Here is a 27,193-nt window from a genome sequence, read left to right on the forward strand (position 1 = left end):
TAATGCACACTAATAGTGCACTTCTTTCACTTTCAACTCACATTTCAATTGTAGCGCAATTGCATTTATTATGACCAGACATAAATCAATTGAAAGCCTTTTAGGGCCGCAACCGACAAAGAGACATTCACAAAAATTCCCAAATGAAATCCCTGTGCATGCCACATAACCATGAACGACGATTTTGCCCCCTCGACTTTTTATCCCGTAAAAGCTTATATGCAATTAATAAAATAAAATACTTATAACAACAATTCACGGAGAGAAAAGCAACTGCAAATGCAAAAAAAAAAAAAAACAATGTGAGAATGGAAAATAAAATATGAATTCAACGGCAGCATTTACGACAAAGCGCAAAATGTATTGCGGGTGATTTGGGTTTTTTGCATTTCATTCATTTGTGTGTGTGTGTGTGATGGCAGTGAGAATATCGCGTATACGACGCGTTGGCGCATAAAAAATGCACGTGACAAATGGTAAAATGAAATATTTATATTTATACAGTGTGTGTAGATCCATGTACTACACTATATTCTACTACGTGAGTGTGTGTTCCGTATGTGTGTGTGTGCTGGCAAAGTGAACATAAAAATCACGTGCAGCATATAAATAAATGTGCGCTGTTGGGCTTTTAAATTAAAAACAAGCAGACTTCATGGAGCTGCTGAGACAAACAGAGATTGAAACTGCCATCGCATATGCTTTCTCTAGCTTCTCTAATACCCTGTAATTCATCTCGATTATCGCGTGGCTTCAATATTTTACAGAGCATCTGTTAGACGCATAAGCTGCAGCAATTCTTGCTTATAGTTTCATTTCGTTACGTTTGCTGTGCAGCAACAACAATGATTGCAATTTGCAAAAAGCGTAACGCATTTGGAGTGCACACCCACACACACAAACACATGGAGAACTCTCCTATATCCTGTAGCTAGAGCTGTGCGAGTGAGACAACAAATGCATACCCATTTAGCCCAGCGAGATAATACATTTAAACGTGCCGACATTTCGCGGTTGTCAGCCCCCCAGCGAATGAACTAAAGTGTAGCTTCTGTGGCCAGCGAAAAAGGCGCAGAACACAGCAAAGCAGAGCAGAGCCGCGCAGAGGGGAGCAGAGTGGAGTATGTGCACCCGCTGCCTGAGGCACTTCAACGTTTTTACACACTCGACGTCGTCGTCGTTCTCGTGTATGTCTGTTAGCTCTACCAAAATCAGCGACCCACTTGATTATTACGATGTGCATGTGGTGTGCGGTTGTTGTGGCTTTTAGTTTAATTTACAAAAAAAAAGTGCAGTATATAAAAAACAAAGTTTACCACTGAAAGCTCACTTCTATGTGCTGCTAAACTTTACACTTAAGCTTTCTAGAAATACTTGAAATCTTTCAATTGGGTTAAGCAACAATTCAAGAATGTTAATCCGCTTAAAACAAAACTTCAATATCATTATTGTTCTACTATTAATGGCTGCTAGTTTCTTGTCAAAATTATCCAGTTTGAAATTGAGTATTCTATTAAATTCATGTAAATTCAATGGAACAGAGAGGCAGCGGATGCCAATGCCAATTGCTGATGGCTCTGCTCTCACACTTGATGCTCGCTGTTGTCGCTGGTCAGAGAACTATTTCAGAATTCGAATCGTGAATTCATTGCTAATATATCTTTGATTTGCAGAGCTAGAAACACATGCCAAAGTCGTTGGTGGTCATCCCATAAGCATCGAGGTTGTGCCCTATCAAGTCTCGGTGCGTCTGCGCGCCTTCGATGAAATAGAGTTTGGAGCTGGCCACATGTGCAGCGGCACAGTGATCTCTCAGCGTGTGGTTTGCTCTGCAGCTCACTGTTTTGCCGAGTGAGTTAATCAATTACTACTCCAAACATATCTCAATCTTAATCTGTTTCACAGCAATGCGACTTATCCGCCAGTGTACAATGATCCCGAGGATTACATTGTTGTCGGCGGCAGTTCACATTTAAATACTTTTGGGCGATTCGGTCAGGTTTATTTGGTGCAAGAGATTATCGGCCATGAGGCTTATCACCCCTTCACGCTGGAGAACGATATTGCACTTGTGTTCCTCAACAGCTATATTCCTTGGCAGCATTACACCACACGCGCCTTGCCGTTGGCCACGCAACAAGTGCAGCCGGGCACTTTGTGCCTCATCAGCGGTTGGGGCAATCCATTTCGTGCATTGCATCAGGGAGTTGTGCCCATTCAGGACCAGCGATTGTGCTCGTTTATCTACAATCATCTGCCCATCTCACAGATTTGCGCTGGCTATCTGAGAGGCGGCATCGATGCCTGCAAAGGCGACTCAGGTGGCCCATTGGTCTGTAGAGGTCAACTCACGGGCATCGTCTCGTGGGGCGTCGATTGTGGCAGAGATTTCTTTCCTGGCGTCTATACGAATGTTTCGCATTTTCTTAAGTGGATCGAAAGAGCGAATTCATCACTCGACTATAGCAAGTTCTTGAAAATGCATCCCTTTAATGGAGTTGATCAAAGATGCTTTGACTTTTATGTGGTTATCAGTTGTTTAATCTTGGCAATATCAAGTGTATAAATTTGTTGTGCTTAGTGAAAATACAGAAACTATAAAGGTAGGTTGTAATATGGAAAAAAGACTATTATTGCCAGCTCACATCTCAAAAATCACATATTTCAAAACCTACATCCCATATCCATCCTCCAAAACGCAACCCCAGAAAATATAATTAAAATGGTTGAATTCCTTAAAAAATCTAATACATATCAGCTTCTCTAACAATAACATTAATAATAACAAATAAACAAATGTAAATATGTAATTATGTAAATATGTAAATACTAAGCTGAAGGCCTTCGCTGCCATTGCTTTACCAATAGCGTTAGTATTAATTTTAATTATAGCTAACCTTTAAATAAATAAATAAATAAAGGTAGGTTGTAATATGGAATATAGACTATTATTGCCAGCTGTTTAGCTTGGATTTTTTGTCACGTTTTAAGTATACGCAAAGTAATACTATAAAGCTGTTAATCTAAAATTCACTTAGTTTAGTTTTGTCTTTACTTGTTTTGTTTAATTATTTTCGAATAATACTTTGCAAAATGGTTAATCTTAAATTTGTTTCGGTTTTCTCTTCACATTACTACTTTGCATTTATTTCAAAATTATAAATCTTTAATGCATTTACTATAAATGGTCTATTTAGTTGGACAATTATTTTGCTTAAAGTGCTGGTCTAAAAGTTACACCTCAATTACAGCCAGGCGATGGCAGACAAAAATGTACAATAAATATGTAGTTTAAAACTAAAAGTCTGTTAGACAAATGGCATTCAGACGTGTTATCCATAAAACGAACTCATGAATATCCTGCCCCCTCCCCCAAAAACTGTAGCCAGTTATTGTCGGGGTTTTGCAGCTTTGCCTTTGAGGCAATATCGATGCATAACAGAAATACGCGTCTGTCTGCATTGAAAATGTGCACAAAAACTATGAATAATTGGCAATAGACGAGAGCAACACTGACAAGAGGGAAGAGCGCAGGTGGATGTGAATGTGAATGTGACTGTGTCCTGCCAATGCACTGATAACCACGCGTCAATGGCCAACTTTATGTGAATCGTATCGAAACGAGACGAGACGAGACAGTCAATGAATTGGTCTTTATTAAGTGGGCGCCATATGATGAACAATTGCTGCTGCTACTCCTACTCCTTATTGCTTTCACAGTGCTCCGAACTGTGCTCTGACAGATAGGCGGCTTTTGGTTTGCCTTCAGGCCAGAGCATTGTGGTCTCTGCGTTTATTTACATACAATTTTTGGAATCCAAACAGTTGCCTGTTGCCTAACGTTTGCTTGCCATGCTCAATAAGTTTTGTGCTTTTTGTGCAAGAGAGAAACAGAGTTGTCAAAAATCGAGAAGCAACAAAAAAAATAAATAACCAAGCCAATTACTCGTGTTTGTGCAAAACCCGCAGGCAAATAGCGTGTCCAGACAACAAGTCCAAACACCGAAAGTGACAGCAAAAGGACATCTACACCTACATCTAGGAAATGGTGCTACATACTATCTGCCAGCTGCCAGCCAGCAGCCAACAGCCACTTTAAGTGGCTTTTACAGTGAGTGTCGCATGAGATGCAGCATTGAGTGCAAATGGGAATTTTCTTGCCACGTTGTCTGGGTTATGTAGAGAAAGGGTATATAGAAAGCCGTTTGCAAAGCTATTGCATTTTTCTATCGAGTTTTTGCCCAGTGCCAACGTCTGCTATGCACTTCAAATGGACAATAAATAAAATGCCAGAGTAAGGGTAGAGAGAGAGAGAGACAGAGAAAGAGAGATAAAGACAAAGAGCGACAGAGATGGAATATGAAAAAGCCATAATTGCATTTATTATGCTGATAAAAGCAGGGACACGAACGGCAGCACATGACTATGTATGTGTGTGTGTGTATGTGAAAGGATAACCAATGCAATTGTCTACGAGTGTATGTGTGTGTGTGTGTGTGGTGGCCATTCTGCAGTGAGACCAGGACACAGCGTATGCTGTGTTTGTTTTTCCAAATGAATTTAATAACGAAAATAATGCCACTAAAAATAGTTTATACACAAACAAAGAACTCTCCACACTGCAGACAGAAATCGCATCAGGCTGCTGCAACAGCAACAGCAACAGAATGCAACAACAGGGAAATTTAATTATCAAGCACAACGTCTCTTCCATGTCTCTGCTCACATGGCCGCCAGACAAACGAGCCACACTGTTAATTTCATGATCCCAAATTAAGTTAAAATCGCCAGTCAAACGCATCACTTACCTTAAACACAGCCGATGTAAAGAACACGGGCAGCAGTATAAAAACTACGCCGGAGAGCACAATCTGTAGATTCAGTTCGCCAACGGGCTCAATCTTCCAGGGGATTAGCGAGCAGCCTGTCAAAAAGAAACCATGATAATTAATATCCATCAACTGCAGACAAAAGACTTAAAAAATGTAAAAAAAAAATAATATAATAAATAGTTATTTATACTATAAATTCAAACATGTTGGAAAGCTAAAGTGTAAGTGTACTCGACTACCGGATTATTATACCAGAAAATACTGAAATATACTAAAATATATAATAAAATACTGAAATATAATATTAAATATACCGGTTAAATACTGAAATATACTAAAATATATAATAATATACTGAAATATAATATTGAATATACCAGTTAAATACTGGAATATACAACGGTATATACCATAAAATACTGAAATATATCAACCAATATAAAATACTAAATTATACAATTGTATAGACCAGTTAACTACTGAAATATACCAACATGTACAATATAAACATATAAAATACTTAAATATACCATGGTATATACCGGTAAAATGCTGAAGTATTTCAAAATATATAATATAAAAATATAAAATATACCAGTTAAATACTGAAATATATCAACATGTAAAATATAAAAACATAAAACACTAAAATATACCATGGTATAACGACATACTACTCTATTCAAAATATAGCTTAAAAGCAAATATAATAAACAATCTGGGTTTTCCGTCCAAAAAATATTATTTACATATGTTAGCTATTGAATTTCTTATCTTATTGCAAAAGAATGTTCAGGAATCATAAGGATTTATTATTTGTTATTATTATGTTTATCAAAAATTGAGACACCAGCTAACTTTCTACTTCTAACATATCTCTCAATCAAAAAGAAAACTTTCCTCAAGAGTTCAAAAAATCTTAAACTGCTGTCGAGTATTGCATTTAATATCAGTAAGCTAATCACAAATGACCATTTTTAGAACTTACCAAGGAACCTGTAGGCGCCATGCATAGCCAAATAGCCTTGAAAGAGTGTTAACAACACTCCGTACCATATCGACCAGAGCGAATTGAGATGCAGATAGCTGCTGGAATCGTGACCAGAATGCTGCAGATTGCTATAGCGACTCTGATGTCGTTTCGACTTGATATATTTGGCCTGAAGCTGCTGCTGCTGTTGGCTAAGACTGTTGCTCGCTGTCGTTGCATTTGTAAGCACCGAATTGCAAATGGAAGAGTTGAGACTTCCTCCTCCTCCACCGCCACCTCCACCGCCATGGCCATTAGATCCGTTTTTGCCACCCATTTGAAATGGAGTTTATTTATCTTGTTGCCTTTTGTTTGTCTCGTTTATCACCACGCTGCTTTTGTTGTCGTCGTCCTTCGCTGTTGACAGTAAATTTTCCCAGCTATTTCTATTGATTTTGTATTGATTTTGGTCGCGTTGATTTTCTATTTGCTTAAGTGATGCTCATTCCAATAGCAGTCGTTTGTTTGGTGATTGTTATTGTTATTGGCGATATTATTTGTTCGCTGATATGCCTCATTATAGCGTTCAGTTTTTGTTGATTGCTGTCGCATGTTTAACACAATAAATAAGCCAATTGCCTCTTTTGCTCTATGACTGTTTTGTGTAGTTACATTTCATCAAATCTGCAATCAAATAGTAGGAAAAACAATACTATTAATAAGTGTGTGCTTTAATGTGTTTGCTTAAAATATTTAAATTCATTTCGCCATTTGCCAATATCTGCAAATTCAGTTTGTAGCCGAAACCTCAAAACTAATTGGATTTAATTACAAATATTTACTGTGTAAACGGTAAAACGAATATGAAAATCTGCAACTAATCAAAATTGTAATTAGAGTTTACCAATTAAATCTAGGTTAAAATTGTAGATAAATTGCAACAAATTTTGTAATATTAAACAGTATTAAATTTTGGTAATATTCTTGACTTTAATTTAAAGAAACAATTAAAATGAGAAAAAATCGAAAACTCGCGAATTTCAGGCATAAATCAATCGGGTTGCAGGAGTTGCCAGACTGACGCTTCCTCGTGTAGCAACAACCAATTTGTTGCAGTTGCATAATTAAGCCGCCAACAAAGAAAATGTTGGCCCCCAGGGATGCAGTCACACACACACAGTATACAGTATATATAGTAGTTGGTATATATAAGTATATATAGTATGTCCCAGTTGTCGTCTTTGTCTGCTGGATGTTTTATGCGTCGCGCCTTTGAGCCGCATGCAACATGCATAATTATAGGCCGCAGACAGCTAACGCTAATGGCAGCCAGGTACAAGGATACCGACTGCAACATGGCGTGCGTGTTCTGGTCAGGATTTGCTGCAAGGCAACTGAAACAGCAACAGCAACCGCAAAACCGTTAACATTTATGAGTCTGTCGCTGTACAAAATGTTGCGTTTTGTTCATCAGCCGCCGCTGCCTCCCAGGAGAAGCAAAAAAGTGAGGCGAACTTTCATTTGTTGCTTGTCGTGCACAAAAAAAAAAATTGTACAAATTGTTATTACACGTGTTATTAAAAGCAAAATAAAAATACCGTAACTGTTACATCCAATTTAAAATGTGCTGTAATCCGTTAAGTAAATATAATTGATAATTACCCGTTCGCCAAGTTGAACAACGGGATTTGGGGAATTGGATTTGGCAAGCGACAAATGCGGGAAAATTGATGTGGAAATTTGCAAATAAATTTCATTGTTTATATTTGCGTTATAGCCTAACATTGACTTGTTGAGTTTGCGTAAATTATTCTCATAACGAGTTGGCCATGAATTCAATTTCCCAACTGAATTTTCTATTTAGTTTACAAAAATTCCTAGTTCCAACAGTCTTAAACACATCTTCCATCTATACACATTTCCGAAATGGAATAAAAACAAAGCAGGTAAGCTGATTTTAAATAAGTTTTTTTCAAAGCTGACCATTTTTTTGTAGCAGTTCAATAAACAGCAAACAAGAGCGCAAATGGAGAGAATGGGTGCATTCAACAACAACAGCAACTGAAAAACAGAAAAATAAAACCACACAATCGAGAGAAAAAAATAATAAAAAAAATGTATACACAAATTAGATATAAGCATAAAGTGTAACCAAAATAAAAATTCAAAAACCAAAATCTAATTTTATGTTTAGTTGGAAATGATTTCAAATCGCTTTAAGTAAATTTCTAAGGAAAAAGTTTTCGAAACAATTATTTTTTTTTATTAAAATAATAATCAAATTGGAAATTCAATTAAAAATGATTCCAACTAGATTTGTCTTCAATTTAATATAGTCTACCTGCAAGTAAACATCAACTTGGAAGCCAAAGACAAATGCAACGGCTTATTTGCTTAGCTACAACATAAGATAAGAGAGCCAAGTTAGCAAAGGAAGCAAACATTGTAATATTCATATAAGCTTTTGCATCTACACTCGTATTTGGTCTTGGGAAGTCGGCTTGATCCCAGAGTTGCTTGCCTGCTTATTCCCTGTTCAGCTATTCCAAGGACTTCCTCTTTACATGTTGATATTAATTTTATGTTAATTACAATCTTAACATGTTTGTTTGTCTCTCGCTTTGTGCCAGCGTTTAAGCCCGAACATGCCGTTCGGCCATGTGGCATTCATGCTTAGTCCTTTCTGTCTTGGGTCTGCGTCCTGTCTCGGGGTGGTTTTCTTGCCTGGCTGCTTGTGTCTTGACATGCTCAGCATCAGATTAGCCTGCCGCAAAAGTCATAAATGCAGATGCTAACATTTCTTTTGCCCCCCCCTTCATCGTCATCATCATCTTCTCTCCATCCCTCCCCTTGGGGCATTTGCTTTGTTTTTAAGTCAGTGACAGTTACCAGAGCTCAGACTCGAGTCTTCCCTCCTCCTCTGTACTCCTTGTGTCTTTCCCACCTTGGGGCAATTTGTCGCGTTCTCACGACTTTCACGCAAATGAAACAGCCACTTTATGGGCTGCTCCTGTGCGTGTCTGCGTACGTGTGTGTTTGTGTATGTGTCATTGGCATGCGTCTCCTGCGTATCCTTTGCGAAGTCAAGGCGTGAAATTAAAATGCGCTTTTCATACCTTCAAATGTAGTTGCACTGGGTATATGCACCTTGAGTGCGCAACTTTAGTTGTCCCATTCTAATATGGGAAAGAGAAGAGCTAGCAAAGAAGTGCACACATTTTATACGCGCTTGTCTAATTAATAATTTCCACTGCTTTTTTCGCTTGCACAGCGCGCGACCTAAATTTAAATTATTAAAAAACTTTTGACTAAATGTCGCTCACTCTGCATCTGTTGCCATGGTTGCCACATTCATTCTTTTAACATATTTTTACATCTCTTAGTCATTTCTTTAGGACGTTTTATTTCAAATCTCAACTCTTTTTCTACAGACATTGCACTTTATAATATTTCTATCTTAATTGCAACACATCAATATGAATTTTAAGTATTTTCTCTGTTATCTCGTGTGTCTCGCCTCCCTCAATTGCCATTTGTAGCTCACTCTATAGTCGTGTCGCCTCGAAAGTTTTGCACAATTTTCCATTATCTGGTTAGCAGTAGTGCTTTGACTTTGACTTTAAAAACAACAACTCTCTCCCATGAAAGCAACTTCAACTCCTTCTTCTACACATTGCCCCCAGACTCGTTGAAACGCCCAGCACTCAACTGCACTATGTTTATGCCTCGTTGCCACTTCACATGCCACCAGCAAGCGGCAAGCAGCCACCAAAATATGCTAAATGGCACTTGAGCTGTTTTTTGAGGGCATGCCCAGACCCCTTTCCTCCGTTCCTCCGTCCATCCCTTTCCCCTCTAACCACAATGCAGGCCCCAAGTCTAGTACATTCACGCCTCCCACTTTCTGCACTGTGTCTGCGCCCCTTTTTGGCTTTGGCATTGCGCCTCAGGCGGAAGTGCCTGAAAGTCCACTCATGCTAATTTATATGGGCAACCAGTTTTTATGCTCCATCTGTCTGTGTGGGTATGTGTGTGTGTGTTGGTGTGTGGCTTTCACTTCATGCACCTCCCTCCCACACCCAGCCGACGTCTTTTTCAAGTTAAATGAACCAGGCGAAGAACAAAGCAAACACACAAATGCACAGAAAATATTCCCCCCATTTCATTTTGTTTTTTTTTGTCACAGCATGTTGCATGCAACCAGCTAGCCACAGGCAACCACCAGCAGCTGTCAATTTTCATTTTCATTTTATAAATTCATATTTATATTTATTTATTTATTGACGCTCGTTGCAGCAGCTAGTTCTTCTTCCCCTCTTTCGGAGTCGTCGTAAGTCCTTGTTTTGCACATTTTCATTTCTCTGCCGCATTTGGCTCATTTGCATAACTCGACATTTCACATTTTGTAGCAAGTATTTTTATGGTATGCAGCTTGCAACGCTTGCAGCTGGGCACCCCAAATCAAATACAAAACAAAACCCCTCAAAAGAGTGTTGTTTTTTTTTTTTTTTGTTGCCAGTTCTTTACGTTTTGTTGATGCAACACCCACCTTGCCACAACCGCAGCGCACCATCAAGACTCTCAAGTCGCTCAGAGTTGTGTTGAATGTATTTTTCAAACAGGGGCGAAAGAAAAGCAAACGAAATTTTTGTGCATTGCTGCTGCATCAGCATGGAAATTGGCACCGTGTCTCGGTCTGGTTATGTGTGTGTGTGTGTGTGTTGCATGTGTGTTTTCGTATATGCGGCACGTGGCATGTTTTGAATTGGATTTACACATGTGCCGAGCTAATACGTGTCTCGTACGACGACAACGACGACGTTTTTCAATTTCAACTTGCCTCAGACGTGCCACGACAGCCAAAAAACTAACAAAAACGAATCCAAAACCAAAGCAAAGCACCCAAAAAGTGCTTTTATTTTATATATTTTTTCTTTGTTGAGGCATGCTTTAAGTGGCAACTGGGTCAGTTGCAATGATTTATGCACAGTAATAATGCAAACTATATAATAACAATAGCCAAAAAGCCAACGAAATGCAATACCAAAATTTATGAAGGCAATTAAATTTGCTTCTAAAAGCGAATAAAATAGCAAAATTATACAATAAATAACGAGTTTATAAATTAACAGCGGGAAACGAGTGGGAGTCGCGAAATCAAAACAGTTGCATCCATTTAGCTGATTCTGATAACGATTGCCACATGCCGCATGCCACCACCAAAAAACCCAGAGAGAGCAAAGCACATTTGGTGGCACGCACAGCGCAATGCGTTGAAATGCCGCCAATTCTGACGGCGCTTAAATTGCGTTAGAGAGCCAAAGCTAAATAGAAAGAAAACATCCCCCAACATTGACCTTTTGGGGGTTGCGCTAATGCACTGAGAAAAAAGTTGGAATTTAAGGAAATAAATGCAAAGGAATTTAAAAAAAAAAACCATTGTGTTGAGCAACTTCTTAGCAAATGTAACTAAACCTTGAAATTAGTTTTTGTTTAATACGTCTTTCAGTAACTCAGATCCTTTAAATATATAATAAATTGCATAGTTATGGATCTAAGCATTAAGTAAAGAAATGAAATCCAAAATTATTAAAATATACCAAATTTATATATAAAATATTAAAATATACCAAACGCCATAGAAATGAGACAAAGATTGTTAAAATATACCAAATTAATATACCAAAGAAACACTTAAGTAGACCAAATCTATAACTGGTATATCCATACATGGTATATTTTCTATATATTAGTATTCTTGTATGTATATCTACTACTACATATACTGGTATATAGATATACCACTACATAGAAAATATACCATGGTGTACAAAATATACTAAATTACAAACCAAAGCAACTAAGACCCGAGAGCAGTTTCCGATTTTTATCATATATAATTATTTATTGAATAGCTTTCTTGAATTGCTATTATTGATCAATAATACTGTAAATAGTTGAGTAAATTGTTAACATATTCAACTAATCTGTAAATCATTTGTTGCCTAACAAGCTATCCAAAAATACATTTACTTTGAAAAACAATTAAATTAAATAGTTATGCAACTAAGAATAAGAACAATAAATGTAGAGAAATCTGTAAAAAAGGATAAAGGTACGTAACTTGTTAACATACTTAGCTAAACTTTCAATCATAATATACCTCAACAAGTTCATCAAAAATTAGAATACTTTAAGTAAATAATAAATTAAATAGTTATGCAACTAAGCATAATTACATTAAATAGCATACAAAGCAAAAGTAACAGCAGTCAAACACTCTGCATAAAAGCTTTTTGCAATTGTTACAAATGCTTTTAGATTTTTGTACACAACTTTCATGCAAAGTTTTTTATTCAATTTTGTGAAAGTTTTCCGCAGTGTATGGAAATTTGCGCCAGACATAGGAATTCTGGCAGTGTTGATGTTGTTTTTTTCTCGTACGCTTGCATTCCGAGCTAAGCTCGTAAAAACGCCGGGAATTTATCGCTTTTGAGTAGATTTTGAGTAGAGGCAACCCCACATAGCAGAACAGAACAGAACAGAACAGAGCAGGAAAAAGCGAACCACTGAACCACCCAAAGAATTGGGGGTTGTTATTGTTATTGTTGTTGCTGTTGTTGCTGTTGTTGTGCAATTGTCGTCAGTTGTTATTGTTGTTGCTGTGGTTGCTTGCTTGCTTCGTAGGTAGTTGTTGCATGAATGAATTTTGCAGCTTGTGAGCACAAAAGTTTTTGCCGCTTAAGAAAATCGATGGATGAAAAAGCCACCTTTGCCTCAGCCTCAGTCTCTGCCTGCCTGCCCTTTGACCCAAGCCACCCTTGGCATGCACACGCACAGGTGGCCAAAACACACACACATACACACACACACAGCAATACCCATAAACATCTACATATAAATGGCAGTGTGTACGTCTATGGGCCAGGACATGCCACATTAAGCGACATTTTGTCAGAACCAAATTGTGTTGCCTACTTTCCCGGGGCGTTGCTTGCTTGCTTGCTTCCTTGCTTGGTTGCTTGTATGTAGTACCTGTGGAAAAGGTTTTTCCTTTTTCTTTTGCTTTTCTTACGTTGCCTTGCTTCCCCATTCAAAAGAAAGAAAGTGCGCACTTGGCAAAACGCTTTGAGTGTGCAGCCGACATATGAGTATTCGATCACTTGGCGAGCAGAATTACCGCTCTGCATTTTCTCTTTCTCTCCTTTTCTTTTCGCTTTCTCTTTTTTCTTTATATATTTTTTTTGCTTTGTTTGAGTGTTGTTTTTTATGTGTTGCTTCCTTTTTTGTTTGATTATTGTGAATCATTTGGTGTTCACCCGCTTCCATCAGTTTCAGCAGTCACAGCTCAAATTGGTTTTTTAATTAAACGAAACGAACTCGAGTCCCTATGCCCCACTCGAACCTACCTCTTTACTTTCCCCTCTCTCTCTCTCTCTCTCTCTTTCTCTGTGTCTCTCTCTCTGTGTTTGCCCTGCAGCTGAACGTTGAAAATTGCATTGGCAATGACTCGTGGCAGAGCGGCAAATGGCCAGGATTCTGGATTTTCTTTCCTGTTCATTTATATGCCAGCAGCAATGTTTCCAGTCAAACCACATGGAGAACAACAACAAGTCAGCATGTTTGTGAAAAATGTGCATGTGAAGCAGGAAAATGAAAAGCAAAGCAAACAAAATACACAGAACATATACATACATATATCAATTCAATACTGCTGCAGATAAACTCAGTTAATTGAAGTTATTCTATGAAGTCCAACATTATAATGATATCATCTTTGATCTACTCAAAGACAACTTTGAGGCATATTTGCAAAGCCAGTTGAATTGTTGCATTTATATTATTATTGAAATAAATATCTAACTTTATCTTGTTGAATTGTATTCACGTTAGTATTCTTTTATCTTACACACATGTTATCTAATGAAGAAAAAAGATAATCCTAGTTGGCCTTGAGTTCAAATTTCTCACCAGAATTTTCTATCTACCTAAAAACAAATTTGACTTCTATCATTCTTTAACACAACTCTCATACACACATATGTATATCAAAATACATAAATAAAAACATTCTGAAAAAGATATAGTAAGCAATTTTTAAATAAGTTTTTTCAAAGCCTACAAATTTTTTTTTTACAGAACTCTAGCCATCAAGCGACAAGGTGAAAACTCATTGTCATATTCATTCTTCAGTCATTCACATTGTACGTAAATTCTAAATTATTGTTTCTGAATCAACTAATAATTTACGATCTACAACAGACTCTAGGCACAACTGAATAACAAATTGAAGTGAAAATGATTAAAGTCGTTGATAAAATATAGAAAAAAAATAGACAATTTAGATATAAGCATAAAGTGTGAACCCAATAAAAACTGCAAAATCAAAATTGTGTTTTATTAATTAATGCATTATTAATTATTGGAGTTGATACAACAAAAAACAGGGCTGAAGAAAGCAGAACAATAAAATCTTATGCTGTTGAAGTGAACGATAAGTCAAAGAAAGCAATCACCATGACTTCAGAAAGAAAGATGGCATAACCAAACGCCTTCGCAGAATTTCAATCTTGTTTTTATCTATCGCAGAAGGCTCGGCTTGTCGTCTCTCATTAGAATGACCAGCTTTGACTTTTTTTGCTGTCGTACGTACGGCTGACAGGTTTTGCTCGAGTGGATTGATGGATTAAGAGGATATGCAGATAGAGAGAGAGAGAGAGAGGGAGACACACTTTATGCACACTTAGCACAAATAAGAACGTTAAAAATGTTGGCACATAACTGCACATAAAGCGCGTACTTTTCCCACATTTCCGACTTAATTGTTTTTATGATTGGATTGCAATTGAAATGAACGGCATTGGCACGTTGTTTACACATCAATCGGCATTGTGGGTCATATGGGGCGTATGAGCAATGTGTGGAAATGCAGCATACATTGTGGACGACTCATAAAACGTTGGTCCATTAAGCCCAAGGACTTAGAGAGGCCTGTCAGCAGCTTAATTGATTTTCTATTGTGCGAGTCACAACGGGAGATTTGCAACAGTTTGTGGTTTCCATTGAAGAGATGTTTAAATCTGTAGCATGTATGCATGCTACTTGCCACAAAAGCCGTCAATAAGCACTGAATTATTTAGAACATGCCTGTACAGGACAACAATAAAATGCAATAGATAGAAAATGTGCAAATTTTGTATGCAGGACGAGAGACTGGAAATTGAAATGATTTTCAAATATGCAAAACAAGTTTCAACAGCAACCAATGAAAAGGGGAAGGAGGAGAAAGACGACGATGAACGGTTGAAATGAAATGTTGTAATTTATACAAGCAAGCAAAAACGTAGCAGGCAACAGTATGCTTCTAGTACATACTTCTCTCTTTGCTGCTCATCAACCTAGACATCAATCAAATTGCAAACGAAAAATGAGAAATTCTACTAAAATATTCAATGATAAAATATATGTATATCTAGTACTAGAGCAAAAGCTAAGCAAAGACCGCACGACTATAAAGATAAGCCAAGTGACAGACGAGAGCAAACTGGTAAACTATCTGTCTATCCATCTGTCTTTCTTTCTGTCTGTCTCTCCGTCCGTCTGTCCGTCTGTACACACAGAGAGCAACCGCAGAGAGCAGAGAGCACGAAGCGAAGAGCTTATGGCATTGCGAGCTATTAAAAATTGCACATGCCAGAAATTGAGACAAGACAAAAGTCGACAGCAGTTTTCAATTTCACTTAATGTCGGAAAACTTTGTGCGCACCGCATAACGGAAAAAAGGAAACGAGGCAAAAATCATAAAATGAAATGCGAGCGGAAAACCAACAAACAAATAAAGCAACAGCAGCAGCAGCAACAGCAATAGCAACAGCATAAAACCCTTTTCCTGTTTTTCCAGCTCTCTCTCAAACACTGAGAAAACAAATTGGTTTTAGTTCACATAAGCAAGGATTATTATTTTTCTTCAATATTTGTTTTAGTTCACATCAGCAAGGATTATTTTTTCTCCAAGATTTCAAATTAAAATGAAATCAATCGGAATTATTTTTCTAAGCTTCGAGATGAGTTTTCATAAATGCAGCAAAGCTGGATTACAGCATGCATAATTGAAAGTGGATTCTTCATGAAAATATTATTCTAATGAAAATATAAAATCGTGTTCTATATTTCTCTCAGTGTAGTAGCAAAGTTCAGACTGCTGCTGGTCACATTTGACGCGAGAGCAAATAACAAAGATGATGTTGTTGCTGCTATCGTTATTGCTGCTGCTGATGTTGTTATTGTTGCTATTGTTATTTTGGTTCGACGGGTCAGGAAAATTGAACAACTTGCAGCTGATGCTGATGCTGTAGTTGTTGTTGTGCAGCAGTCGCAGAATAAGTGAGACCACACACACAAACACACACACACAGTTGTCAGTTGGCAGCTGTTGCACTCCAGTCCAGTCAGCAAATCAAATGCCAGAGGAAACTTGGGTAACATGCCTCCTGCCGCATGAATGCCGATAGTTGTCAAAGATTATGACACGAGCATTCCAACAATGAGAGCGAGAGATAGATAGATAAGAGTGAGAGAGAATGAGAGCAAGAGCGAGAGCGAGAGAGTGCTCAGCGGGAGGATGAAGGTAGTGTCATAAACTTTCAAGCAATGAACACATTTGCGCATATTTGCATAAAACTCTATGGATGAACCCTTGAAACGAGGCCAAATGGCAGAGCAACTTCTCTAAAGCGACAAAACTAAGTATGACAAAAATAATCCCAAGTCGAAGACTCAATGCGCTGCTATTGAAAAATCTAAATGATAGATTGATAATGAGATAAATAAATATAAATATATAAATAAGGAAATAGCAAATTTCTTGAAGGATTAATTTTTAATTCCAATCTCTAAACAGAAATTGTCAATTCTATCGAAATAACCCGAAATGTTATCAATAAAATTTATAACTTCTTCCTTTTAATACCGAAATTTATGACCTAAATTAAGGCATTCAATGCTATCGACCGATTTTCATCAGCATCTCTCTAGGGTTAAGCCCTTCGGCGATAGAGTAAAGAGCATTCTGAGCACACGCAAAAACTTTCTGCATCGATAGATAAAAATGCATGCATAAAAGAAATCTCATAAAATTTTTGTTGCTGCACAACATACTTATGCCACATCTTTGCATGTGTGTGTATGTGTGTGTGTGTGTGTGTGTGTGTGTGTGTGTGGTGTTTGCAGCTCATCCTCCTCATTTTGCTGGCTCTGTGCCTGTCCTTATCTTTATCATCCTCAATCTTTATACACTTACATGCAGCATCTCCATCAATGGCATCACCATCGTTTATCTACTTTAGAATTCGCTTTCTTCCCTTTTTTTCCCCCCTTTTCCTGCATTTGGTTGGTTGGTTAGTTTGTTGCCTCGGTTCGTTGGTTGGTTGACTGAGAGGCGCTCGTATAAGCCACGATTATTAAAAATTGAAAATACTTTTGCAATACGGAAAAGTCGCAGGCAAAGGCAAAAGCAAAAGCAGGCAGGCAAGACAAAGTTTTTGATTGCAGTTTATGCATATGAATGAAGTTGTTTGGCTTTTAACTTGGCCAACAAGCAAAAGAACAAGAGCTGACACAAGCAAAAGGAAAAATCCGCCAAGACAAAGTAAAGAACAACTATTGACAATTTGCATTAAAAACTGGCACAAAACCAAACGCTCCCCCACTTCTACCCACTTTAGCCCATTTCCCGAGCACGGGACTCGTAATTAAGTTTACGATCGCATCGCAGGTGAGGGGAGAGGGGGAAATGGCAGGCAGGTGTTGCATTCAAAAGGTGGGTAAAACTTTAGCTCGGCTAAATTGTGGATAAAAATGCATTATTCATTTGATAGCTGTTGCCAGTTCCCGACTCTCTCACTCAGTCGGAGTTCCTTCTCCTTTATTTCTCTCTCTCTCTCTCTTTCTCGCTCGCTCGTCGCTCTTTATGCCAATTCAACCATTAGGCAGCGCGTCAAGCGTAAAATGCTAAACTGAAATTTTGTGTTCAACAAATGTTGACAGTGACGCGCCCAAGTTCTGTCACCACACACCACCCTGCAACACCAGCAGACTGCGAGGCAAGCAGCTCCATTAGACGCCTCGGGACTGCCCGAGTTGACAGCTGGCGTTGGAGCCGGAGTGATGCGCGACGACGACGACGACGACGACGACGACGACAAACTGACGCAAAGTTTAATTGAAATTCTAGAAGAGAGCACCAAACACCAAAGCGGAACTAAAGCAGCAACAACAACACTGCGAAAAATCTTAAAACAAAAAATACTGCGGCGACTTCAAATTAGTTTTACATAAATTTTCTTAGCAAAGCAAAAAAAAAAAAACTTTTGTCCCATTCATTGCCACAGAAATATTGTGCGCATAATTACTACTCATTGGGTTTTTTGAAATTTTTTCCACATTTTCTTATATTGAATCTGAGTACAAAGATGGGAGCGAAGAAGTAGAGTGGAGGGAAGTTAGTGCTCAGAAGAAAGTATTGCATTTGAATGGGAGAGTAAAAGAAGAAGGATGAACAGCTGAAAGTAGCGAGACATCAAAGTGTGAAATTAAGAAGAAAAGCAGGGAAAGCAAAGTAAGTGCTTAAATATGTTGAATCCCTTTGAAATTGAAAAGAATGTGAACAGAATGTGTAGGGATTAAGTTAGTTTCAATATCGTATATGGAGAATGTGAAGACAATAAAGTAAATTGTGGAAATCTTGAGCGGAATTAAGGCTACTTATAGAACTAAAAAAAAAACCATTTGATGACAATAGATTTGAGACAATGACAAGCAAGTTTAAATATAAATAAAACAATTTGCAATTTAATACTATTACGAGAAAGTATGAACAACAGAAAAGGCGAAAAGAAAGTATGGAAACTAGAGAGCTTAACATTGAAACTGTAAAAGGAAATTTAACACTCAATGTGCACATTTTTTAAGTTGCTCCGTTTGAGCTTTCTTTGCGCTAAATGAAAATAAAAATATACTATTTTAATAAAAAATATAAATATATGAGAAATTAGTTGAATAAGTTCTGGACAACTTTATTAACATACCAAATATAGCCATCGGTATATTTTAATGTTTTTCAGTACATTAATTCTGTATATTTTAAGAATACTACAACACTTTTTATACTCTATTTATATCTACATATACATATACTAGCCTTTGGTATATTTTGGTATTTGTGGTATATTAATGTAGTATATTTTAAGAATAATACTGCTCTGACTTGATTTTATACAAAATGGATAGCGGGTATTTCATAGATCATACTCGACTGTAGATTTTTTCCTTGTTTATAACAACTATTGAATACTATAAGTTAAAACATTTTAAAAGAAACGCCACAATTTCTGTTCTACCACTTAAAACCTCATATTCAATTTAAAAATGAAACAGTAGACTTTGAAATGAAGTGGCCTACGCCATAAATTATACACACAATATGCTTTTACAATATATGAAAAAGAAAATACACTCGAGTGTATGTAAAACCTCCATTACGTCGTCGAGTTTTCCAATCAAATTATGCTGCTTATGATATATACTCCAAATGACGAAATCCAAAAAGGCAAAAATAAATTCACTTGATTCACTTGAGGTTGGTTGGTTGTGGCATTTTGCAGAGAGTGTTCCCCCTCTCCCCTCCCTCCGCTCTGCATTGCCGCATCCCACGCTTAATCCACATCGCTGCCACTTCGCTCCTTCCCCGAGTCGCCACACTGGGAGGCTGTCAGAATTACCGCTTGGTTGGCCAACGCCACTTGAGGCGACGGCGACGGCGACGTTTGAACAAAATGTTTGTGAGTACCAAATTCTTCCACTTGGCCTTATGAAAATTATATGAAGCTAAAGCTTAAAACTCAACAAACATCTTTCAAAGTGCGAAAGTTAAGTGCCGTTAACGTTGGCTATGGGAGTGAATGAGTCATGAGCCATGCGGCATATGGCATCTGGCAACTGCCAAGTGGCATGTGGCATGTGGCACAGTGCCTCCCATGCCCTTCCGCATGTTGCACATAATTTGCCTTAACCTTAACAAAAACCGAAGCAAACAAAAAAAGCGCAAAAGAAAACCAAAAATCGTATTCACTGCATGCCACGCAGCAAGTTTATTGTTTGAAGTTGAAAGTTTTTCAGCAAGTCAGCGTGATTTGTATACCCTGTAAAAGCAGAGTATGGTTAGTTGTAGTCTGAGTTCAAAAAGAATCAAATCGATTGCAGTAGGCATACCCACTTGAAGTGCATTTGATATGAACAGGGTACAAGGCAGAGCTTAAGCGAGAAGTACTCAAGCTGCAGCAGTTTAAGGCGGACAAATTTTACCTTCTTATCGGCGGCACATTGTGATAAGTAAATTTATAACTGAATCGCACACACACACAAGTAATAAGAAGAGAGAAAAAAAGCAATGGCAAAAGACGCCATTTATGGAGGCGGAAGGCGAAGGCGGAGGCAGAGACGCAGTGAATGGGACACGTTCTTTTTGGTAACATGAAACTTTTTTAGAGAATCACAGCTGGCAGTTGAATATAACACTTATCGCCAGCTCGGGGGCGGGTTAAGAGTCTTGGCAACACAGATATGCGATCTGTGCTTTTTATTGGCTTTTGGGAACGACGCAGGCGAACGCAGAAGTCTCGTCGTTTGTAGTTTACTTTAAAACCTAATCCCTTCTTATTGAAACGCAAAGCGAAGGATACTGCCCTGTGATAAATCTATAGGCTGCAGCTTGCTCTCTGAATGTATGTGTTTGTGTGTGTGTGTGGTTTTTATGTGAATGGGTGTGCCAGTGTGTAAGTAAGGCACGTGCTGGCCAAAAGTAGCTCCATTTTGTTGTTAGGCAACGGGTTGAACGCTGTTTAAGTTCCGGTCCGGCGCATTGAGCAATTTATGACTTGATTACAATGTGTCTCTCCCCTTTGGCTGCCCCCTAGGGGAACTCTGCTCGTTCCATTTGCATGGTCGTAAAACGAACCGCTTGCTCTCTCTCTCTCTCTCTCATTCTCTCTCTTGGTGGCATCTTCAACTGTTTGGCAAATTGCAAATAATGTAATAACATTTAACTAGATAGACTGCAGACTCTAGGGTAATTGAGCGCGAGGGGGCTTCGCGGGGGGGCCTGAACAACAACCTCGGAAAAAAAAACACACAACAGCAATAAATGTGGCTACAACAGCGACAACAATTCAATTTAACGCTTCATTGAAGTCAACGCCGCTTGGATTTCATATTTTTTTTTCTCGCGCTCTTGTTTAATATTAAATTTTATTGTGGTTGTTATTAAGCCAGTGAGTGGATTTAATTTTGTGAAATTTATATCAAATTTATTGCCAATCGAAAATAAAATGCAATTTGTGTATTCACGCGGCGTATACTTGATATACTACAGCATAGAAGCTTTAAAGAGTAGCTTTAAATGACAACCAGAAAAATCAGTTGATTGATGATTGACCAACTGATTGACAGCTTTGACCAAGCAGCTGCAACGTCGTATAATTTTTAATTGTGTTGTAAGATTTTTCGACGTGCGGCCAGCTCGAAAGTCAAAGCATCGCAAATCCCTACAAGAAATGAAAAATTATGTGTGCGGCGACGACGACATAAAAATGAAAATGTCATATACGAAAATTACAATTCAATTGCCTTCAACGTGCAGCACGTGTGGCCACCTAGGCCACCTACAACCTACAACATGCCTGGACAGAATCTGCGACTCATGCCATAAATCTAGCCAAACGCATTACTCACACACACACACATAACACCCAAAAAAACGAGAGAAAAAATGCTCGCAATCTAATAAGCAGCGCCTACCTAGCTGCCACGCCTACCTAACTGAACACACATTAGAGGCAGCTGCAAAAATGTTGGCCAAAAATATATCAGAAGAAGAAAAGTTGCCGCAGCTTTGCCAGTGACATTTGAATTTCTGCGCAAATTTTCCTTTTACCCAACTCAATTGTTGTTGTTTTTCTCATTGTTGTTGTTGTTGTTGCTGCTGGTTAGCCGAAAATGACGTGACATGCATAAATAATTGAGTTTTGCAGCAGCAAACAGCTAACAGCAAAAGGCAAACGGCAAAAACAACAACAAAACAAACAAAGGCAACGACAAGCGGAAATGAAATATGGCGAATGGCAAAATGGCGGCACGACAGCCGCCATATTGAGTTGAGCATATAAAATATTTATTTGCTGCCATATGGAAGGCAAAGCAACTGAGCAACTGAGCAACCAAGCAGCCGAGGAGCAGCAGAGTGGAATAAACCAAGTCACAAGACAAAACACGAGCAAAAAATGTGAATATAATCGAGGGAAAAAGGTTAAATCTAAAAGTTAATCTACAAATACATTTATATCGATCTCACATATAGAAAAAACGGATTAAACGAATATTAAATACGCTAAGAGACTTAAGGAATATTAAAAGAATACGTTGAGACAAGCTCTAGATAAACTCCTTCCAAATTCTTAAAAATTCTTGCTACCCTAAGTTAGTGTATTCCAAAAAAAAGAATGAATCAACTGTCAGCGTCAGGTGAAAATAAAAGGGTAAAAATCATTGTAGTGATTTATGATTGGCAATTAATCAGACAAATGGAAAATAGAAAATGGAGAAATGCCAAGCAAACAATTTAGGCAAATGAAAATCAAACAATCAACGACGGCAGCAACAACACAAATGCCAAATGCTTCTATTAAAATTAATGCAAGGCAAAAGGCAAGGACAAGGCAGGGTTAAAGCAAACAATTTGCGACTCACACACTCACGGCCAGTTTGGCCGCAGCAAATGATGGGCAAGAGAGTGAAGTGAAGTGAAGTGGAGTGGAGTGAAGTGGAGAGAAGTATGTGTGCATTTGTGAAAATAAATAATTCGTTTGTTTGCCAAGTACTTTTACTTGTAATTTTTCCTCTCTAATCAACACATTCGTAATAATTGCGAGTGAGAAAGTCCGAGGCAAAGATAAAATCCTCTAATGAGCTAATGATACACTCTTTTTTTGCCAGCTTTTTAATGGGTAGAGGGTAATTAAACGAGTCCAACGGCGACTTAACGTTTATTTATTATTCCTATTTATTTATTTAGGCTGGCGAATGAGAGAAAAATGACCGCATGCAATTAATTTATTTAGCACATGAAACCAGTAAGTTACGCCTCCATTATTAAAGTCAGTTTCGAGTTAAAGTTAAGCAAGCAATTAAAGCAGTAGTTTATATGAAACTTGATACGCAATGTGTGCTTTAATCAGAAACCCTTGCGGTATTGCCTGAAGTGCAAATTGGATGTGCGTATACTTAATTTCTCAACTTGTCTGTTATTGCAGCTAAAATAACATTGTTCTAGCCTAAAGTGTTTAGCATTCGTTAAGTATGTGAAATTGTTATTTATATTGATTTTAAATTAAAAGAATTTCCTAGAAATTTGAATTTACTGCACTAATAAATATGTATTGCATTTCTATATTTTCAAGTATTTTTAACTTTTATAAAGCGAAACTCTTAGTCATCTACTCCCCTTAAAGAGTCTTTGCATAGTTTCATGTTCGAATTTATTGTATTGTTTTATATTGTTGTGCCTTGCATGCCCAGGCATCGTGTCTATATATTGTCCCAGTTTTATGGTCAATTTATAAACTGCGCTGTAAAAGTGTGCAAACATTTTTCGGGGAGTAATAATTTATAGGCCACTTTTTACGTTCACTGCTGCACAGCACAAGAGAGGGAAAAACTTTTCTGGCCATGCTCAATTTGTGCAAGCGTTTTTGTATTATTAATGGTTAGCATTGTTGTAACTGGTAACTGCAAACTGCAAACTGGTAACTGGCAACTGCTAACTGGAAACTAGTAGTAGAGAATGGGTAGCTGGGTGTTTGGCTTTAAAAGGATTTTCATTCATCTCAAATAAATGGAATTTGTGAAAATGCATTTCCATTGTGAGCGAAAGCATTTTCCTTTTTCTCTGCTGCTGCTGCCCCAAACCTACAATTGCAATACGAAGATTTTTGGCTGTGCCTTTTGCTGTGGTGACACATGCCACATGAAACCGGAAACGAGCAACAACAACAAGAACAACAACAACACTGAAAGACGTCAACCATTTTGTGGGCATTTTGTGCACTCAACTGTACCAATTTCTGTCTGTCCTGTGTCCCTGTCCCTGTCCCTCTCGTCATGCTGTTTGCCTTGTTGTGCTGCGTATTTTATGACTTGTTGTCGTCGCCTGTTGCCCCAACAACATTGTCACGCCTCCCGCCTCTCGCCTCGCATGCTCAGCTGAACATTGCGAAACTTTCGGGTTTTACAATGGCATTGAGAAAACCAACTTTAACCTTTAAGTCTTAAGCATGACTTGGACGTTTTGCTGTGGCCTACAAGCTGACTGCACATTAAACTCAACGCAAAAGTTCGCATCGAATTACAACTATTGGATTAGACTCATTAATGAAGTAACTGTTTATTAATTTCTCTAAAAACTTTTGGTGAGTGAATAATAATAATTTGTAATGTGAATTCGATAAAACTTCATTCACTTCGAATTACACACACTGGATGAGTCATTTATGAAATAACTGCGTTCAAATTTCTATAACATGATGGAATATCAATAATTAGTAATGTGAATTCGATTGTTCGCTTCAAATTCTCACTATTAAAATTTATCTAAAACCTTTTGCTAATTGTATATAATTTTAATTCGTAATGTGAGTTCGATGGAACTTTGAATTTAGCTTCGAATTACAATTCACTGATGAACTAAACTGTTTACTAATTTCACAAAAAGTTGTTGATAATTGAATCACAAAATTTGGTAATATTTGTAAATCGTTAAATTTCAGTTGACCTTCTAATTTTCTAAGAATAATTTTCTTGCTAAAGTTTTATTATTACTAAAGTTTTATTACTTTAACAGTTTGCTTTTTTCTCTTAACATTTTTGATAATTTAATAATAATAAGTTGTAATGTTTGTAAGTCCTTAAATTGAAAATTTGTTTCAAATTTTCTGAGAATAATTTTCTTGCTATAGTTTTGCCTTTCGATTAGAATAAACTTATAAAAATTCAATTACTTGAACTAAAATTGTATCCAATAATAACTTTCAACTTTCACACTTTAAAATTTGCTATTCAATTTTGCATTATCGATCCGCATAGTTTTCTTTAGGGTATCTGCAAGTACATGGCATTCCTTCGCCACATTTTCACTTAGCTGTGCCACATTCTTGCATAGGTTTTTGTCTTAAGTTCTAGTTTTTTATGCCTGTCTTCGTGTTAACTGCCACCCAGAAACACACTCAAACGGCAGCGAAAAAAAGCCCAATAGCACTTGAGCACAAAAACTGAAAGGATCTACTGAACCATTGAAGTCTATTGCCGTGAAAGAGACAGCAAGAGCATGTAAGAAAGAGAGAGAGTGTGTTCGCCAAGTGTTAAGGCGTTTCACTTGTTTCTTTTCACTTTACAGAAAATTTTTACCTTTTCGCCTAGTTTTTAACACAACAGGAACCAACTGAAGAAGAAGAAGAACAAGAAGTTGTAGCACAAGAGCAAGAAGATGAAGAAGAAGAAGTTTCTCTTATGTTCTTCGTTTGGGTTTCCCCCGCTTTGTTTACGGCCAAAATACAAAAACACTGGCACATTTTTACACTTGAACGCATTTTAAGGCAAGTTTTTTGTTCATATATATTTCTTCTATGTAGTTGCCATGGTTGTTGTTGTTTTACTGTTGTCATGGTTCCTATTGTTGTTGTTTTGGCTGCTGACATCTCGTATTCAACTTGAAGTTTAAGCTTCTCTCCAGCTGCTGCTGCTGCCGTTGTGACTCAGCCGCTTCCGAAACTCGGACTTGCACTGCATATTTAATCCTTAGCTGCAGGTCCTATTCGCTTACTTTCCCCGTCGCTCCCTCACTTCCTCGCTCCTACACTTTAACTCGAGGTTTGTCCATGGCTTAGCCATCCAAAAGTGAATTATTGCTAGCATCTGGAGGCAACTGCTGCAGAGCAGCATTTCAATTGGCCAAATCATTCGACTCATTGGCTCGCTGCAAGCTTTACTAACGTTTCTCTGCCGCCTCCCACTTCATCTTCCTTTCTTCTCTCTCCCACTTCTCTTCTCCTTCTCCTTGTACCTCTTGCAGCTTGCCCTGGGCTGATGGCCCGCTTTTGTTTGCTTTTAGCATTAGTAATACAAATTGCATAGCCAAAGTTCAACAAACTGCATTTAAAATGGGCCACACCAACTCTAAAACAAAAACAAACACAAAGACACACACACACAGAACGACACACGCAGCAAGTCACTAACAGAGTCGGATTTAAAAATGGCGCTGGCAGCCATTTTGTTGCCTTTTCAGGCTTTGCACATTTTACGCTCTTTTTATTGTCACTTCTGCGGTTGAGATACATTTTAAAAGCTTCTTTAGTTGCATTTATTTCAAGCATAAACATATCACACACTCACTAAGTGCAACACTTTGCACTCTGTATTATGTTATTTTTTCTTTATATATAATATATTCACATTTAGTGAAATAAACAGTTTCTGTCACACTTCTAATTCAATTTAATTAAATTCCAGAACTTGCACAAACTAACAACTGATTAAGTGTCTCATTAGCCAGTAAATTGACTCTTGCTTTATACATATGTACATATATAAAATTACGTTTATTAATTATCGAGCAATAAATCGCATGCATCGACGAATTGCAAACGAACGTGATTTTGACATTTCGAATGCATTAAAATATCTCTCACTTTTTGCACATATTTCTTCAATAAAAATCAATTTTTTTTTTTTTTTCGCATTCAATTAACGTTTTCGAACTTTGCCGGCTAATTGAATTCCATGGCAATTACGAATTACCAATTTCTCAAATTAAAAAATAAATAAAAAAAAAAGAAGTGTTTAATAAATGAAAGTCAAAGCTTACCAATTCAATATATGTATATGATGCTGAGCGCTGCAAATAAAAAAATGAAGAGAGAGGGAAAAATTATTAAATATCGAATTGATTTATAAAGCAACTGCGAATCGTATGCGCAATCAAATAACTAAAAGGCCAAAGAGCCAAAACGATTCCTCCAATTAAAATGTTGTGCGACAGCGTTAACTGCCACGCCCACCCGACACACACAATTGCTGTGTCCGCCTCCCGAAAAAAAGAAAGCAAAAGCAAAGAGAGCAACCCACACATAATGCTTTGTCCATTTTGTTTATTGACTTTATCGAGTGTCAAAAATGGCATCATAGTAATAGCAGCAAATAGAAAAGACAAACAAGAAAACGCTGTAAATGCGCACTTGATTGGACAGCTTAATACCCTGTATTCAAGTTGCAGCTACTTTGATTC

At 37.6% G+C, this 27,193-nt stretch overlaps 2 protein-coding genes and 2 long non-coding RNA genes across 5 annotated transcripts in view; 3 read left to right on the forward strand and 1 right to left on the reverse strand.

Annotated features, from left to right (window-relative positions):
* LOC117573983 (protein tincar) overlaps positions 1 to 26,803 on the reverse strand; it is a 44,379-nt gene extending 17,576 nt beyond the window's left edge. For both annotated transcript variants that reach the window (XM_034257531.2, XM_034257533.2), the window contains exons 1-3: positions 26,774 to 26,803; positions 5,821 to 6,486; positions 4,809 to 4,924 (exon numbers count right to left, since the gene is read on the reverse strand). In XM_034257531.2, the coding sequence (XP_034113422.1) occupies positions 4,809 to 4,924; positions 5,821 to 6,139 (435 nt within the window). In that variant the 5' untranslated portion in view covers positions 6,140 to 6,486; positions 26,774 to 26,803. The remainder of the gene's footprint in view (positions 1 to 4,808; positions 4,925 to 5,820; positions 6,487 to 26,773) is intronic.
* Positions 1,452 to 2,611, forward strand: LOC117576752 (trypsin I-P1). The gene is made up of 3 exons (XM_034261785.2): positions 1,452 to 1,611; positions 1,674 to 1,851; positions 1,906 to 2,611. The coding sequence occupies exons 1-3, from the start codon at positions 1,533 to 1,535 to the stop codon at positions 2,564 to 2,566; spliced, it is 918 nt and encodes a 305-aa protein (XP_034117676.2). The 5' UTR covers positions 1,452 to 1,532; the 3' UTR covers positions 2,567 to 2,611.
* Positions 7,672 to 7,979, forward strand: LOC117573985 (uncharacterized). Its single transcript, XR_004572740.2, has 2 exons — positions 7,672 to 7,748; positions 7,799 to 7,979. It is a non-coding gene; the product is annotated as an uncharacterized LOC117573985 (long non-coding RNA).
* LOC117573986 (uncharacterized) lies at positions 13,796 to 14,186 on the forward strand. Its single transcript, XR_004572743.2, has 3 exons — positions 13,796 to 13,888; positions 13,942 to 14,006; positions 14,065 to 14,186. It is a non-coding gene; the product is annotated as an uncharacterized LOC117573986 (long non-coding RNA).
* Positions 26,804 to 27,193: the final 390 nt, after the last annotated feature.

This window comes from Drosophila albomicans, chromosome 2R (assembly GCF_009650485.2).
Source record: "Drosophila albomicans strain 15112-1751.03 chromosome 2R, ASM965048v2, whole genome shotgun sequence".
Taxonomy (NCBI): Eukaryota; Metazoa; Arthropoda; class Insecta; order Diptera; family Drosophilidae; genus Drosophila; species Drosophila albomicans.

Bases quoted from the DNA above. Each gene is read 5' to 3' on its own strand.
- LOC117576752 (XM_034261785.2), top strand. From the start codon at position 1,533: ATGGAACAGAGAGGCAGCGGATGCCAATGCCAATTGCTGATGGCTCTG. The intron at 1,612-1,673 runs GTCAGAGAACTA...TTTGATTTGCAG, and splicing joins GATGCTCGCTGTTGTCGCTG to AGCTAGAAACACATGCCAAA. The intron at 1,852-1,905 runs GTGAGTTAATCA...TCTGTTTCACAG, and splicing joins GCAGCTCACTGTTTTGCCGA to CAATGCGACTTATCCGCCAG.